At 54.2% G+C, this 16,916-nt stretch overlaps 2 protein-coding genes across 2 annotated transcripts; one reads left to right on the forward strand and one right to left on the reverse strand.

The window, feature by feature from the left end:
- Positions 1-4,024: 4,024 nt before the first annotated feature.
- On the forward strand, positions 4,025-7,900 carry BESB_079820 (SPFH domain / Band 7 family protein; the record flags this gene model as incomplete). Its single annotated transcript, XM_029366344.1, has 7 exons — positions 4,025-4,380; positions 4,807-4,942; positions 5,398-5,451; positions 5,991-6,125; positions 6,479-6,580; positions 6,980-7,172; positions 7,671-7,900. The coding sequence occupies 7 exons, from the start codon at positions 4,025-4,027 to the stop codon at positions 7,898-7,900; spliced, it is 1,206 nt and encodes a 401-aa protein (XP_029217775.1).
- A 2,693-nt stretch (positions 7,901-10,593) lies between these two features.
- Positions 10,594-16,262, reverse strand: BESB_079830 (putative LMBR1 family region protein; the record flags this gene model as incomplete). The annotated part of the gene is made up of 8 exons (XM_029366345.1): positions 10,594-11,104; positions 11,380-11,459; positions 12,536-12,652; positions 12,984-13,091; positions 13,534-13,909; positions 14,205-14,517; positions 15,247-15,507; positions 16,019-16,262. 8 exons carry the CDS (start codon positions 16,260-16,262, stop codon positions 10,594-10,596), a joined length of 2,010 nt encoding a protein of 669 aa, XP_029217776.1.
- Between the last annotated feature and the right edge of the window lie 654 nt (positions 16,263-16,916).

Raw genomic sequence — 16,916 nt, forward strand, 5'->3', positions numbered from 1 at the left:
GCGAGTACGGGAAGAGGAGGATGACGCCGCCGCATGACGACGGTCGCGCGGACGGCTGCGCGAGCGAGCGCAAGAATTCTTGCGGCGGGGACCGGCGGAGGCGAGACCTGCAGCTCTCCTCCCGCGTTCCCACTGCAAAAACAGCGCTGAACCCCTCCTCTCTTGCGCAGCGGTGGTGATATTGTTTGCTTCCCCTCCTCGCAGCAACCGTCCACCGCCCCGCCCCGCCCCGCTCTTCGCCCCTCGTCCCACTTGTCTCTTCGTCCCACTCTATCCAGGTTGTGCCCAGATACAGGCGTCTCCTGCGGGGAACTGCAAGCTGCAGCGCAGAAACACAGCCACGCAGGGAGGAGGGAGGCAACACCGCCCGACCAGGGTCGTGGGACGAGTCGTCCTGGGAGTAAACTGGCGGACCGATCAGAATTGACCACGCAGAACGCGGAAGAACGGGCGAGCAGCAGCACACGCTTTTTAAATGGGTAGCTTCCCGCACGAATTTCGGAGGAGAGGACTGTGCGCGCCGTGTCTGGAACGCGTGACGCAGAGCCAGCCTCAACGCGCAGGGGCGCACAGGGGCGACTACGGAAAGCGACTACACGTCAGAAAGGGTGGCTGGAAATTGGAACTCGAAGTTCTCCGTGAGCGGACAGATTTGACCATATCTATCCTCCACGACGTGGCAAGCGTATGCATCGCATGCTCAGAGCTGAGCACACCGACGAGGGGGCGAACCTGCTCTCAGATATTTGTGCTCAGGCGGAACTTGCAGCGATTTGCCTTCCCTCAGGTGCTTCCACGAGACTCGCGAAAAAGAGCCAGCCAAAGAGTACTGGATGTGGAGGGCACAGGGCCACTCTTCGTCAAACACGAGACTCGCAGACTTCGCACGCGCGCATTCTGTCGTATGAATGTTTGTCACTGGGCCTACACGCGTCAGTTTAGACTTCAGAAAGGGCACTACAGATGCCTAGCGCTCGTCAGCGAAGTGGGGAGAAACAGAGCAGACAGAAAACCACGTGGTGCCGTTCTTGAGTCGGCGTGAAGGACGCCGTGGTTCATCCAGTCTAAGGTCGTCCGCGTGGCGACTTGCAAGAAGACTGGCGCGCCACACGTGGCCTCCCCGTGCGCAGGTCCTTGACGGAGCTCCTCTGCGCAACTCACAGTTGTCTCCGTACGCAACTTCACGAGTCTTAAGTCATCGAATCGTCAGCTAGCTTCCGCTGTCATAGGTCTCGCATCTCAATGCCTGGCGTGCGACACGAGCGGCTGCTGTCTATCGACCTAGGCGCTGCCTGGCAAAGCGACAAGGATGAGGCATCGTGCTGGACACGGGTTGACAAACGATTGTCACGTGTAAGTCTGCATCGTGCCTGTGGCGCACGGATATGGAGACAAACTGTGTGCTTGGGAAATGTCTGGTCACCGTTGCCAGCAGCCGTGACAGCGAGGCAGCGATGAACAAGCAGCAAGTTGTTTTTGCAGTCGGCACGTGGGCTCTGCTGGAGAGCCAGCACCACGCACAATGGAGTGATAGGTCGGAAACGCTTCTTAGACGCGAAGTTCATTAGATGCAGCGTGCGAAGCCTCGAACAGCCGAAGAAAAATACATGTGGGGTGCGGTGCCCTCGCGGCTTTTGCGGCCCCGTGCTTTGTGTAGCCAGAATTTCTGGCGGAGGGGGTCTTTCCCATGTGTCGAGCGTACAGGAGATCCATGCCTCGCGGGAAGGTTGTTCATTTCAGCATCAGCCACGTAAACCACGGAGCTGCGCCGTCACCACGTGCTGCCTCTGATGGCCTCTCTCGAGTGCATGGGGTTGAAACTCTGCTCCGATGCGAGTCAGCTCCTCAGTTGCTGTGCCTAAACAGAAGCCCCTGCGGCCCTACAAGCCTCTCGGGATCTGTCACGGGTTTTCACTATCTTACCCATCACGCATCCCCTGAGGCAACGCAGTCTTGGCTTCGGTCCCGTGACGCCTTTAATAACTGGATCACAAGACGCTTCCACTGGCAGAGTCAGGTTTCCGCCGTCCTTGTCGAACGGCTCACGCGGGCACGTACTGTCCACGAAGGTCGTGACGCAGCCTAGTCGCAAGAGGCACCTAAAGCGTTACCTCACTGCATCTCACCGCCAAGGAGTTCTTTGACGTACACAGACGCTGCTATCTCTTGAAGACGTGGAGAGAAGTTTAATCTCCCAGAGCGAGCACGTATCATGCCTCACCTCGCCAGGAGGTGCTGTACGGTTTCATTGGTAGTTTTTAGTGTTGCAGACAGCGCGCCGTTGAAAAAAAAAATGGGGGAATCCGAAGCCACCAGATATGGCGGAGAGAATGACCGACTCAAAACGGCAAGTCCGACATCGCGCCAAGTAGGACGGTAGGCGCGTTTCAATTGACAGAGGTACCGCGGTTTGCGCATGGGAAAACCCGAGCCTTGTGAGCACCTCACACCACATGAATTGTAACAGAAAAAAAAATTGGAAGCCACCGCACTCAAGTATGTCAGTCAGTTCCTCAGAACATGAGGGAGAGGCTTAGAGTCGCACCTCTTGGAAAGCTGTTCGCATTCCCTTCACAGGGACTCTCTCGCAGTTCCTGTCAGAGCAGAGCCAATGTGCGTAACTCGGACCTGTCTCAGCCCGAAGAAAAAACAACATATGTTTCGCTCTCTATGGCTATCCACGATAACCTAGAATTGTCCTGTCTCGAGACACTGCAAACACAACATTGTAGTGACGGAAGAGGCTCTGAAATCCGGGCAGAACCGCGGCAAGGCCACTCCTATAATGTGTTCAAGCGGAGGGGGTAGGGGGGGTAGTGCAACGACAAAGAGTTAGCGGGAGTGCTCCAGGAAGAGTGGTGGTGCTCTCTTCGTTCTAAGACGTCACTCGAGCCGAAGACGTGATTAAACTAACTCGAAGGCGGCAGTGCATGAGCAAGTTTGTCTAAGGGCGACCTTCGAGCGTCACTCTGAGATCCCTTGTGTGAGAGCCATGATCCAGTGAAGCTAACAAGATAGGGACAAGCCTCTTCGGTAAGGTTTGGGGGGGTTTTGCCAAGGCGTTTAGACGGAACGGGACGATTGGAGAGGAGATACAGGCATTTCAGCGCGCACTTTTTGTGTACGGCTTATATCCGTGGCAGGATTGGATTGGCTAACGCGGGGCGAGAGCGTTGCCCATATCTCAGAGGCTATCTTAGACCTGAAAACAGGACGAAGCGCGCATCTATTTGCACATAATCTGGGCTGGATGCTTGGGAGATAGGTCGGGCGTGTTCTGGTACAGCTCACCGGGGCTATTGTGACTCGCAATCGCATCACGAGCCCTGTCTCACGTCGCTCAAGCTGCACTCTTTCCCACTTCGCTTTGTGGTCAGGCCGATGCGTTGTAAAAGGATTCTCTTTTTTCGGCTTCATATCATGCGGTCTTCTAGCCTCTCAAGCAGTCGCCGTTTCACCTCACATGCTTCTTCGCACATGCACGGGATCTGCTTGCCGCATGCTTCAATTTTCGATCGAAAAACGACGCTTAGCATCGACGCATTACGGCCATCTCTCTGTCTCCCTGTCGCAGGCAGTTTTCAACGCTAACTCTGTTCTTTCGTTCTCCCGACTGTGTCGAGCAAAAGATCTGCGCGAACCTGTGTAGGTTTTTCTTAGTGGATGGGGAGGCCCGAGAGAGGCAGCTTGTCGCAGAAACTTTTTTTTGCGTTGTTCGTTACACTGCTTCAGCGACGAAGACGTGGCTGGTGAGGATTTCTGCTTCATCCTGCAAATCTTACCTCAGACTGGAGAGTTGGTCGCGTCGTCGTGGCAATTTTCTCTACACGCGACTCGCCTGTACTCTATCGCGAGCTCGGCTGTGTGACGAGTTAGTAACCAGCTGGCAGTATATTCTTCAGTCGGAATCGGCGTGTATCCGGCGGTGAAGTCTTCGCCAACCCTGTGTTGTACGCGGTGGCGACTCTATTCTCCTTTTCTGCTCCCTCTAGCTCTCTCCTCCCGTTTTCTGCGCAGTCAAAAAATGGCGAGGGCGCTCGGGGCGCTGGTCCCCGCCCGACTGGGGGGCGTGTTTCCCAACAAGGACATTCTTTCGTCCCTTCTGCCTCTCGCTGAGGCGTCGCTTCGCTCGTCTCTGTTGTTGCCGCCAGCGATTCGCTCGCCCGTGGCCTCCGCGAGGGGTTTTTCCACCGGCTCTGCGCATGCATCGCCACTCGCCTCCGCAGCTCGCCGTGAGCTCCTCCTCCCTTCCGCCGCCGCCGCCTCGCGCCGCAGCTTCTCAGGGACTGCGAGCAGCCGGAGGACGACAGACGCCTTCTGGGTTCGAAACCACATGGGCGTCGTGATTGTGCCGCACCAAACTGCCTACATCGTCGAGAGGTGGGGATAAGGATCGAACATCAGGCACGAGGAGACCTCGCCCAACAATTCACGCGTCTCTCTGAACATGTATCCATGACGCGGGACTGTCTCTCTACACTGAACTAGGTACATATCTATATCTACATCTACATCTATCTCTATATATACAAACCATTTGTATACATCTTTATGCATTTAGAGAGAGCTTGATAGACAGCTGTAGATATATGTATGCGTCGCCGCGCGCTGCTGAATGCTTGAGCCGCGTGAGGAGATGGAAAAGATTTATGTACGTATAAGTAAGAGATTTAGTGCTCTTGGCTGTAAAAGTCGTGGAGGAGTAAAAGCGCGCGGAAGCTCGATAGCTCTGCGTGCATGCTCAAAGACACAAGCTTGTAAAGTTTGCTCAGATCCGTTCTTCGTCGTTTGTTGTGGGTCGCTCAGGTTCGGGAGATACGCGCGGACGCTGGACTCGGGCCTGCATTTTCTGATTCCGGTTATCGACAAAATCGCGTATGCGCACTCGTTGAAAGAGGAGCCGATCGTCATTCCGAACCAAACAGCCATCACCAAAGATAACGTGAGTCGGAAGCGAAAAGGTTCGCGCGCGGGTTTTTTCTTTTCCGCTTTCCTGTCATCTCACCCGGACACAGGGGCTGCCGGTCGCGAGCCCGCGTACATAATTCGAGTGCCATACTCCCCCTCTACAATATATATGTATATATTTATATATATAGACGCACATGTGCAGGTATTGAGGTTTTCGATTTCGTGCAAAGGCGGGCGTCGTGTCTGCCTGCCAATCTTTGCTATCAACTGCGTTTTCCGACTGCGGTTCTGCGGCTCAGACGAGCTCCGTCGAAGGTCGTCACCGTCCGCCATAATAGTGCGTGGATGACGAATCTGCTCAGTCCTGGTGCGCGTGCGGACGCTTCTTTGCCGGGTTTTCTTACGTCGCGCTTGGACGCGCATGCTTACCGTCATCAGCAGCACGCACCGAAACGCAGTGCTCCCCTACTACGTTTCTGCTTGCAGGTCACTTTGCAGATCGACGGTGTCCTTTACGTTAAAATCTGCAACGCGTATGATGTAAGCATTCACACACTCTCCCTGCGTAAGAGGGGCCCCACTCACGCGATTCCATTCTGTACACATATACATTTGGAATCACATGTACCGCATGCGCGTAGATTCATGGCAGAAGCTAGATATATGTGGAAATGTTAACTACGTATGTAATCTAGGTGGCTAGCCGAGAGTGGCGACGTTTTCCGGGTTCGGCCGTGAGGCGCTTCCACGGCGCCGCGCCGTGGTTCCTAAAAGCCTCTTTGAGTGCGCGGCGCGTCAGCCCGTACCGGCGGTAGTATGCCTTAGGCTTTTTTGTATTTGCGGCTAAGCGTCCATCCAGGAGGCGTGTGCAGGTTCCTCGCGTGCATCGTACCGGGCGAGCCGTCCCTGCCTCGCGCGCTCTTTTTTTCCGTTAACCGCCGGAAACCCCGCGGCCTGGTCGTCTGTCTGCGGACTGCAGACGATCGACGTGGTGATTCCCAAGCTCCTGTGCTGCGCGCTGTGCTGACCTGCCTGGATCTCAAGAGGTCAATTTTGCATGTGTATGCGCTTCGCCTCAGGCGTCCTACGGTGTCACGAATCCGATCTACGCGGTCTCCCAGCTGGCGCAGACGACGATGCGCTCGGAACTCGGGAAGCTCACGCTTGACAACACGTTCCTCGAGCGAGATGCGTTGAATCGTAGCATTGTCCAGGTAGAACGAATCGCGAGCCAAGCTGGCAGGCCGCGCCGATCTGCTTGCAGCGTTACGCCGCCTGAGGCCGTGGCAAAACTGTCTCTATAGCTCGTACCGCAGCTGGCTCTTGTTGCGTGCGTCTGTCAGTCCGGATATCTCATCTCTCGTCATACGTGTATATCGGTATGTATAAACATATATATCTATATACAGCCATGTGCGTGCGGCCCATGTAGTTCCGTCGCTGCGCGGTGCTTCGTGTCCGTCTGCCTGTGGCTGCGTGAAGCACATAGATGTACACGCGTGAATGTGTTGAGTTCGATTTTTTTACTGGGCGGGTGCGGCCCGGTTGGCGCCTCCCGTGTGCGCAGGCCATCAACCAGGCTGCCAAGCCGTGGGGGGTCACCTGCCTTCGATACGAGATCCGCGATATCCTGCTGCCTCCAAACATCCGTGCAGCGATGGAGCGTCAGGTACGCAGGGTCTCGCAGAGGAATTCGTACGTATTACGCCGCGTCTCCTCGGATGTATGTGTACTCACGTATACGTCCGTATGCATAGTATATGTATATATATATATATATATATATGAAAGCTGCTGCCTCGGTAGGTTACCAGAAGTGTTCACGAATATACAGATGTATATATAAGCACACCTCCCGTGTATTCAATTTCTTCCGTGGAGTGGTGTATGGCGCTCGTTTTTTGACCGCTGCCCCGTGTCTTGCACTTTCGGGCATCTTCCGTAGCGCCCGTGTAAAGGCAAGGTCTGTTCGTGGAGCCGGTTCGCCGTCGTTCCAGCGTGGGTCCTGCGTGTGGCTTTGCGCCTTCTATTTTTATCGCTTTGCTTCTCTGCGGCATTTCCCGTTCAGGCTGAGGCCGAGCGGAGAAAGCGTGCAGACATCTTGCATAGCGAGGGCGAGCGCGAGAGCGCCATCAACCTCGCCAGGGGTCAGAGAGAAAGCGTCATTTTGCAGGCCGAGGGAGAGGCTGCGGCTGTGCGGCTTCGCGCGGAAGCTGCGGCGGCGAGCGTGCGCAAGATTGCAGAGACCAGCGGCGTCTCGGGTGAGATTTGGGGTTTGTTCCTCAGCCGACGCCTTCCGTACACAGACCTGGTTTCGTCCGCGCCGCGCGTCGCGCGCATGTTTTGTCTCGCTGGGTCAGGTGTCGCAGCGATCGCGTTTGCAGCGGCGACGCAGCAACGTTTGTGTGCGAGCCTCTTTTTGCGAAAAGGCGAGGCTCTGCGACGGCTGGGGAGTTGTCTGCTAGATGCGCGTGGGGAGCTCTACAAGCGGGATTGAACATCTTTGCGCAGTGCCAACAAGCGAATAAATAGACTTTTTTTCATCGGCAATGCGTGTGGTGTCGACTATTCAGACGTTACCGTGTGCGGTTATAGTATTTGTGCCTGCGGCGCTCAGGCTGAGCTACCCGCAGCCTGCTTGTCGCTGGAGTGCGTAGGCGCGTCGTGGTTTCGGCAGCTCCTGCGGAACTTCTATTCACTCTGGGAGGCGTTGACGTGTCTCTTCTGTAGATGTCGCTGTGCGTGTCTCGTGCGTTTAGGGGGCATGCAAGCGCTCAGCTTGCAGCTCGCGGACAACTACATCTCTGCGTTCAGCAAACTAGGAAAAAGCTGCAACACGCTCGTCGTTCCAGCGAACGCCGCGGACATCGCGGGCATGGTCACCCAGGCTCTCACGATTTTCAAGAGCGTGGATGCATCCTGTATGTCGGACAAGTTTGAGAAGCTGAAAGTGCCTTGCGCAGGCCCCACCATGTTTGTGCCACTCTGAAGCTACTTTGAATTGCTTCATGCATGTGTCTGTATATTTTCTTGGATATATTCTTGTCTAGTCTCCTGTCGCCCCGAAAAGGTCTCCAGAGGTGAGAGTATGTGCAGTCCTGCCGTGTCTAGGGGGGGCTTGTTGACTCACTTCGTGGCACATGAGCCAAGTCGGCCCTGGCAGTGCAGTTAGAAAGGTTTGTGAGAGCTCGACTTGGCATTGCCGGTGTACGACGCTTCAGCTGCATGCATAGATATAGTTGGCCATGGTTCGCGCGGAGTCATCGCGTAGGCTGGATGTGTTAGATCCGGTGGAGTGCCTGTTCGTGCTGGAGTTTCGATTTTATTCTGTTTGCATGCGGTCAGTCCGTCTTGTTGGTTTGCCTTCAGTCGCGACGTCTGCTCCCAAGGCTCCTACGGCGTCTCCGCCGACCCCGCCGACCTCGCCGCGCAGCTAGAGGCGTTTTCCTCGTGTAGATACCATTGGAACAGGCGCAGTCCGCATCCACAAAGGAAAACGACTGACAGATAGGATCGAGAGAAAGTCGAGACTCACGTTCATATGTGCCGCTCGTCCTCATTTTCCGTTGCTGTCGGTTTCGGTTCTCCCCGGGGTTTTTCGTGTGACTGCCGTCTCTCGGCGTCCTCGCTCGCAGCTTGGGGTCAGGTTCTTCCGCGCTTTCGCCCTCTCTTCGTCCTTTAGAGAGACGGATCTTGGCCTTGGTCCGTTGCGCGAAATAGCACACATCTTGAGGGGTGTAGGACAGTAGTCCCTCAAGTTCTCAAAGGACATGCTCCTGTCTCTGGCCTTTTCGATTCTTCACCGTGTGGGGGTTGGTTTTAGCGATGCCGCGTTTCCTTGGATATTCGCCTTAATGTTGGGATTTTTCGTGCAATCTGCGAACAGAATCTGGAGGGATTCGAACAACAGGAGACTGCTCTTAGTAGTGAGCGAGTCTCTTCGCACTTCCTGCTCGTTTCCTCGAACGAGTTGAGTTTTTTCGTTGCCTTTTTTTTTTTCTGTCGCGTTTTTCTCCTGGCCATACGGCTGCCGCTTCCCGTTGATATAATAGCGGGGCCGGCTCGAGTTCGCGCAGCTGAAACGAGCCGCGTTCAGTTTTTATTCCCGCCTCACCGTCTGTCTGTCGTGCGAGGCATGGTCTCTCAGTCTCCTTTTTCGTCTTGTCTGCAACGTATTCTGCTCTCGTGATTCCCTCAACGCTTCTCTTCCTCCTTTCTGAGCAACGCCTCACTCGTTGTATGTACTTTTTTCGGTGCATGCGATGTCCTCCGCAGCTGTAGCTGCTTTCGGTTTTCCTTTAATTTCTCTCGGTGTGCTCCTCTTCGTGGCGAGCGCGCGCAGACGTGCGTTTTTTTACATCCGCACGTTGCGTGAGTTCCAGGTCTGTTCGCTTTGATTTTCCTCCTCCACGCGGCGGCATGTCTTTTTTGCTTCGCGAGACTCTTCAAATCATCGAAAACAAACCGTTCCTGCGTCGTTCCGTTCTCTTCACTCCGCTCAACTTCATCTCGAGATTAAGGTTGTTGACACTCTCCCTGCCCAGCTTGATAGGTCTGGCGAGCTGAATCGTCGATGCTTTTTTCAAATGTCGATACAGTGGCAAAGCCACGCGCGCCCCAAGTACATCTCGTTCAGCATTCGCACCAAAAGAAGCAAGTGAAGATAAATATATGTTTATATGCGTCTGCCGTGCAGGCGAGCTCGCTGTTGTTCGTTTCCCCGGTCTTTACTCGTTTTCTTCTGCACGCGGTGTGCTTCACCTCGTCTCCGCTGTTTTTGGTTTCTCTGTCTCCATCTTTCCTTCTTTCGACGCTTAATCTAGCTACACAGTTCTCTCACCGCGTGTGCATCCATTTTTCTCGTGTTCTGCCTATTTTACATCAGAAGACGGCTTTAAAGCTAGAGCGCACGTGCGCTTCAACCCTGTCTGGCTCCACAAGCGGAGAGAAAGTGGAGTCGGAGCCGACAGAGTAGGCGTGAGACCACGAAAGAAATGCAATTGGGCGCCCGTTTGAGGAAAGACGAGGGCCCAGCCACGGGGTTCGCCAGCGCCGTAAGACGTCCGCTCATGTTCTATGCTTCTGCGTGTGGTGTGATTTACGATGAACGCCTGAACGACACGTGTGAAGGGAATCCCGAAAGCACTGTCGGCGAGAAAAAACAAAGTTTTTCCAATCGGAAACGCATTCGCACTCGCTCTCGGGTGCTAGCCGGCGGAGAACTAGAGGAAAAGAGGTCGATGGCGACCAAGCAGAGTTCTTCCCCCACAGACAAGATATTATAAATCAGTGAACTTATTCATGTACGTTCGAAAGCATTGGTAGATAGACAGACAGGTAGATAGCTAGAGAGAGAAGTAGATATATTTGGTCGTTCTCGCCCAGGGACGACGGAGAAATAAGCAGCGCGAAGAGGAAGACGCACAGATCAGGAAACACAAGCGGATGGTGAAAGACGCAGAAAACAAGCGAAAAATGCCAGAGGCGAAGACGAACCCAAGTTGCTCGAAAAAGACTAAAGAAAGTGCATTAGAAGATGTTCCCCTTCGTGTAAATCAACCCAGAGTGCAATCCAGCGTCTCCGAAGCACCTAGAAACAGATCAAAAATAAAACGCTGCGGCGATGTAGCGGACCGCGAGGTCAGAAGTAATTCTCTACATTCAAATTCACACTAGACTGCGTCACGCTACGCGAGAGGCTCTGCTCTTCCCCCACGCCTTCCGGTGAGACACGAGTTCTTCGTCCTCGTCGCTGGCTTCTGGTTGTTGCCCTTCTCCACGGTCATCGTCGCTGTCGCTCTTATCCACTTGCCTGACGGCGAATTGCACTCTCCCCGCCACTCGTTCGGTCCCCGCAACGTCGCGCGCAGAGCCCTCTTCGCGGGCTGCCTTGTCTTTTCCGCGTTTCTTCTTTTTCTTCTTCGAGTGGTGGTCACCGTCCTCCAGCAGAGTTTCGCGTCCGTCGCCCTCCGCCCCGCCGTCGGGCGCTCGTTGGGCTCCGTCGCCCGCCCCCTCCGCGGTCGTCAAGCGGGCCTGACGGGCCACCGAGGGGAAGGGCCTGATGGGCTCGAGTTTCTTCGAGCCCGTCACCGACGGGGGCGGCGCCCGGCAGAGTTTCCAAAGAAGGGCAATTGCAGTGATGAATGCAACTGCGACAAAAAAATAGATGAAGATGTTGTACTTGAAAATAAACCTGAGACACGCGCGCGCACACAGGAGACAGCAGGCCCAAGCCTCAATCAAAAAGCGCTTTTTCGGGCGAAGCAAGACCAACAGCGAGGATGCCGGAGTGTGATTCACCATCCACGTTAACCCCCTCGCCGTTGTTCTCGGCAGCCCGTTCTTAACCTGCTGTCTGTCTCTGTACATCCACGCAGCCCCCGTCGCTGAACCGTCTCTCAGCGAAGTGCGATACGACGCCCGTGTCTCTTGGAATATCGAAGGCGGAAACCCGTAGCTTTTGCTTACCCGAAAAAAGGCAGAACGAGCAGCTGAACATCGAAGATCCATGCCGCCATCGTCGATTGGGTATAGCCCTGGAAGCAACGCTGAAAGCCGACAGAGCCCGACGCACACGGCTGCGTTAGAGCATTGTTCAGTAGCCACCCACGCAGTCAAATTTAATTGGATTTTAATAGAGTCATCTTTTTGATTAAAATAATATACATTCAATTAATTAAAATATCTATAACATCCAGCTCCGATAATATTTAAATCGGTTGCAGTAATCCTACACATTAAATCCGTTAACCAGTTGACTGTATTTTTAAAGTTAATTTAAATAAACTTTCAAGCGTTTCTTGAAGACCAATGGTTGCTAAAAATCCTGAAGAAAGTAAAATGAATGCGTAAGTTTTTGCAGGTCTATGTGTGCATGGCTAGGCGCCAAGAGCTACACACTTCACGGAGCCAATAATTAGGGCAGATCAGGAGGGAGTGACAACCCGCCGCAGATGTCTGCGCAGCCCTGGGCAAGATCTATCCGACCGTTCACACATGTGAATGTATATATATATATATATATATATATATATATATATATATATATATACATACATACATACATACGTACATACATACATACATACATACATACATACATACATACATACATACATACATACATACATACGTACGTACGTACGTACGTACGTACGTACGTACGTACATACATACATACATACATACATACATACATACATACATACATACATACATACATACATACATACATACATACATACATACATACATACATACATACATACATACATACATACATACATACATACATACATACATACATATATGTGTGTATATGTATACTGATGTGTAGTTGGCTGCGGGCGCAAGATCCAGAAATTCGAGAAACCCTGGGGCAGCGGCATCGATACACGCACCATTAGGGAGGGGGGGGTGGGGGGCAGACACATAAGCATACTCACATGCAAAAAAGGGGAAATAATAGACCCCTAGAGAAACACTCAGACATGCAGCGATATGCAAACACATGTGGATAGGTAAGGGCACCCCGGCCGATACATGAGAGCTGCGCACGTATTGAACTGGATGTTCAGATACGAGTCGACCGAAAAAGGAAAACCCCATCGCAACTCGAGCTCACCGCGGTGAACTGGATGACAGCCGCACAGGAGACCAGGACGAGGACGACGTTGAAGAGAAAGGAGTTCAAGTGCGTTTCGTCTTTCCTCATGGGGTGGATGCCGATGAAGCAAAACACCTGGACGTAGCCATGAAGCAACACACAGAAAAAAAGAGCATAATTGTTTCGCCCTCAACGCCACAGCCTTCTCGCTTTCGTGTGACGAAGCGTCTAGCTCGAAGATCGCACGCGGAGCTCGCAAAATCTGAGCTAGTCATTTTGAATTTTTCATGTAAGTCCAGAGGATCCAGACGCATTGTCATAGTCCATATTACTCTCTCTGATCTCATCGAGTAGCTCCTGGCTTCCACCTCTCCTCCAGAGGCCTTCGCTCCGCTTCTCTCCGCCGACCGGTTTTTTGCCTCCCCTGCACCCTTTTCCCATTCCAATCCCCACCCTCTCTTCTTACATTCGCGCCGAATTTGAAGCATCCCTTGATGACGCAGAGAAGAAGGTAGCAGACGAGGAAGGCGTAGAATAACAGCGCGAGGAGCGCAAGGGAGTGATCCGCCAAAATCTGCAAATCCCAGAACACCCGTGAGAGCCGCATCGAACATTCAGTCGCACCCTATGCACTCAAGTGAGAAACGCCCCTACCTCGACGTTCCGCTCGCTCCAACGCGAGTGCAGTCGCCACACGTCTCTTCAACCGCTCAGATTTATTCGCACGCGCTTGCACATCGCAAACCCGCCTTTCTAATCACCACTCCCGCTGGCGGCACGGCGCAAGCCTGCTCGCGACGAGAGCTCGTCTCGAGGGGCGCGGCGTCATCCATCGGAGGGCCCCCCCTCTGTCTCCTATCATCATCGGAGACTGAGCCATTCGTATTCTCGTCTCTTAGGGGGTACAGGATCCATCACCGCGGCTCCACGAGAGGGGTAACTCGTGCGCCCTATCGCCGTGAGAGTGTCTCTGCCTGCATGCAGCTGCGCCGCTGGCGTTCTGCGTCCCTTCTCACCTTGAGAAAGGCGTCGAGGAATCCAAAGACAGCGTGATTGACGGGCGAGATGTCAAGAATTTGCGGGACGACGCAATTGAGAATCGTGTGCCCTATCCAAATTATCGAGAGGAGAAGCGCCGCGACCCCCAGGGAGAGTTTCAGGTACGAGTAGAACGGGTTCTCGCCGCGCTCGCGCATGCAGACAGCAAGCTGGCGATACTCTTGATCCAAATCAAAGACCGCCTTCTTGTAGCGATTCACGTCTGTCCGGTACTGCCGCTTTCTTTTGAATTCTCTCCACGACAGCGACTCCTGGACAGCCTCTTCCTGCGCCAGAGCCTCGCCAATAAACCGCAGCTTCTTCGCCTTCTCGCCCAGTTGCCGCCGAATCTCCCTAAAAAGGCCAACCGACACACGGAAAGCCGACAGTCGAGGCAACCCCCTCTCTGACCCGCATGCGCCTCAGACTCTGGCTGCCTCGACACAACGAAAGATGTCGCTGCCGGCGAGCCGCCACCAGCTCAAAAACGAAAATCGAGCTCGCCTGCGAGAAACGCAGAAGACCGGAGGGGTGTGAGACGCGGCATCTCACGGTCGGCAAAACGGGGTTTCGCGCGCCCTGCGCGACCGCAGGGAACGGACGGCTCACTCGCTCTGCGGCATCCACACGTTTCCTCTCTTTTTCTTACTTGAAGGCGCCGAGCGAGATTGCGCGGGGCCGATAGCGGAAGTTGTAGAAGGCGTCGAGGGGAAGGGCAGCGAGACCAATGCCGCCAAATAGCGCGAAGGTGAACCAGCCGACAAAGCTCATCGCCGCGAGGAGATAGACGCTGACATCGACGTGCATTTTCACGGCCGGCGCACCCGGAGGCGCTTTTTCGGCGCCGGTGTCTGCGAAGTAGCCCTTCGAACTCTGGGGAGCCTGCAGAGGCGCGGAGGAGACTGGCCCCGCGCCAGTCTTCGCTATCGACTCGCAGAAGCCCGCAAGCGGCTTCGAAACATCTGCAGGGGCACGATACGAGACAAGACAAAAACTCACCAGGGCACTCGCGCACGAGTCAGACGCGCGAAGCAGAGATGTTCCCATATTCTCGTTCAGACGTGGCAGACGTCTAGCCGAACGTAACGGGCGCACGGCAGGAGACGAAGGCCTGCAGAGCGCGTGAGTGAAGAGTGCAAGATGGGCACCGCCGGTAATATGGGAGAAATACAAATCAGGGAAAACGGACAGCCCACGGCCACATGCATTACCGTGCGTGTAAAGGGAGGGATGACCCCCAGAATCGACACAAGTGAGAACCGAAAGAGATAGCGCCACTCGGAGAGCTCCGCGCGCACAGCGCTCACAGAGAGGGCGCTGACACGCATCCATCCATGCCCAGAAAACCGAGCCAGATCCACTCGAACGCTCTAGAGGGGAGTAGAAACGTAGGTGGATACAGAGTTGTGGCGCAAACACACACTTGTATATCGCCGACGCGCTTGCACTCGTGGCGATGCTGCGAAGTTCACCAGAAGAGGAAGCATGAACCGACAAGCGCGCAGATCGACAGAGTGCTAAGAGGGTCGGTGGAGACTGAGGCAGTGAACCCTAGAGGCAAGCAGATGACAGAGACCTATGGAGAAGTAAGGGGCGCGCGCACGAACAGAGAGGCAGACGGACATAGAGAGCAGGAACGCAGATATCGAGATGCATGCTGTGTGGTTTCTCCGCGTCTTTTTTTGTCGCACCTTGTCCAGCCCACTGTGCGCAGATCTCCTGGTCGAAAGAGAGGCTGATTGAGCGGCAGAGAAGGTACACGATGATGACGATGACAACGGTGAAGAAGACGGCGAGCAGAGTCTTGAGCAAGGCGCGGCGCCAGGGCACAGCCTTCGTGACTCGCGGATCAAAGTCCGCCTCGTAGTAGAACGTCGCAAAGGGGACGGCGAGCAGCAGATAGAGAATGATGAACCACGTGACCACCGACCAATACAGCCGCATGTCAAGCCCTGAGACAGCAGCACCACCGCCCACACGCCGCATTCTGCATATCTCCATATAGAGAAATTTATATAGACACATATTTTTGGATGCGTATATGAATATATATGGACCCAATTCGAGAAAAGCCGTCTTCGTCGTGAAGCGGGCGCTCTGCACATAAAACCTGTGACTGGATCGAAAAGAAAATGCAGATACCTGCTGAAAAGTCTGCGCTGCCAGCCAAGGTGATGGCCATGCACGAGTGAACCAGATGCAAAGGGGGCAGGCAGCGGCCGGCGGCTCAACACCGATATCTGCGCGCGCATACGTGCACATTTGTGCTTGGAGACATATACATACATACATATATATATATATATATATGCGTGTAGCTATAAACACGCAGAATTATGTGTATCTGCACGGCGCACACATTCCAGCTCATTGACAGAAGCGCTGACGCAGCTGCAATAAAAGGACAGCGAAAACGCGGCGCCTCAGCATCACCAGAGAACGCGGTGCGCGTGGGCAGCCTACCGGCCGTGACGTGCCCAGCTGCTTTATCGATGAGGGGTGAGTGCTGATTATAGGCATCGAGCGGGAGGGCAAGAATGAACAGCCAAGCGAGCTGGAGCCCCGCAAGGATGGCGAGCTTGCAAACGACCTCCGGCGCCGTGAGGCTGCTGTCGTTCGCGTGCTCAAAGTAGAAAATCAGCTTCACGTTCGCCACCAGTGTGAGGGAAAAGTAGAGAAGCAGAAATACAAGGATAATCCAGTCCATCTTGCCCGGCGGTGGAAGAAATACACATCGAAAAAACACGCCAAAGAGACATCATGACCCCGCCACGCGCCGAGGCTGAAATTGCCTGCGCACCGCGAAGGTGGGCTCTGAAACACACACTGCGTAGGCAACGTCGATCGGGCTAGACTAGCGAAAGATACGCCCTAGAAAAAGCAGTAGCCAGATACACCAGTACGGGCGCATTGACAGAAAGAAAGAGGAACAGGCTTTTCAACAGGTAGAGCGTATGTCCATACATATGTATATATATATGTATATAGCTTAGTGTGGACACGCAGGGATACAGAAGCGAAACGAGATAAGGACCAAAACGTAGACTGCCCGCAGTTTAGAAGCAGAGAGAAGAGGGACTATGGCGAGAAAGAAGAGGCGGAGAAAGGGAAAGGAGCTCCGCAAGGCGGAGGACAGGAGTGTCGGCTTCCGTTGGCAGGAGAGAGGATGACCAGAAACCTGCCACACAGGAGAACGGCCGAGGGCTGAAAAAGAACGATAACTTGACGACGACGATAAAACAAGGTGACAGTGTGGGTAGCTCGCCAGACGGAGAAGGCGCCGCAGGCAGAAGAACGTACGCAGAAAGAGACAAGAATCAGTTCAGCCGCGAACTCCCAAGCAGCAACTGACCAGCCGCAG

Source organism: Besnoitia besnoiti, chromosome VII (genome assembly GCF_002563875.1).
Source record: "Besnoitia besnoiti strain Bb-Ger1 chromosome VII, whole genome shotgun sequence".
NCBI lineage: Eukaryota > Apicomplexa > Conoidasida > Eucoccidiorida > Sarcocystidae > Besnoitia > Besnoitia besnoiti.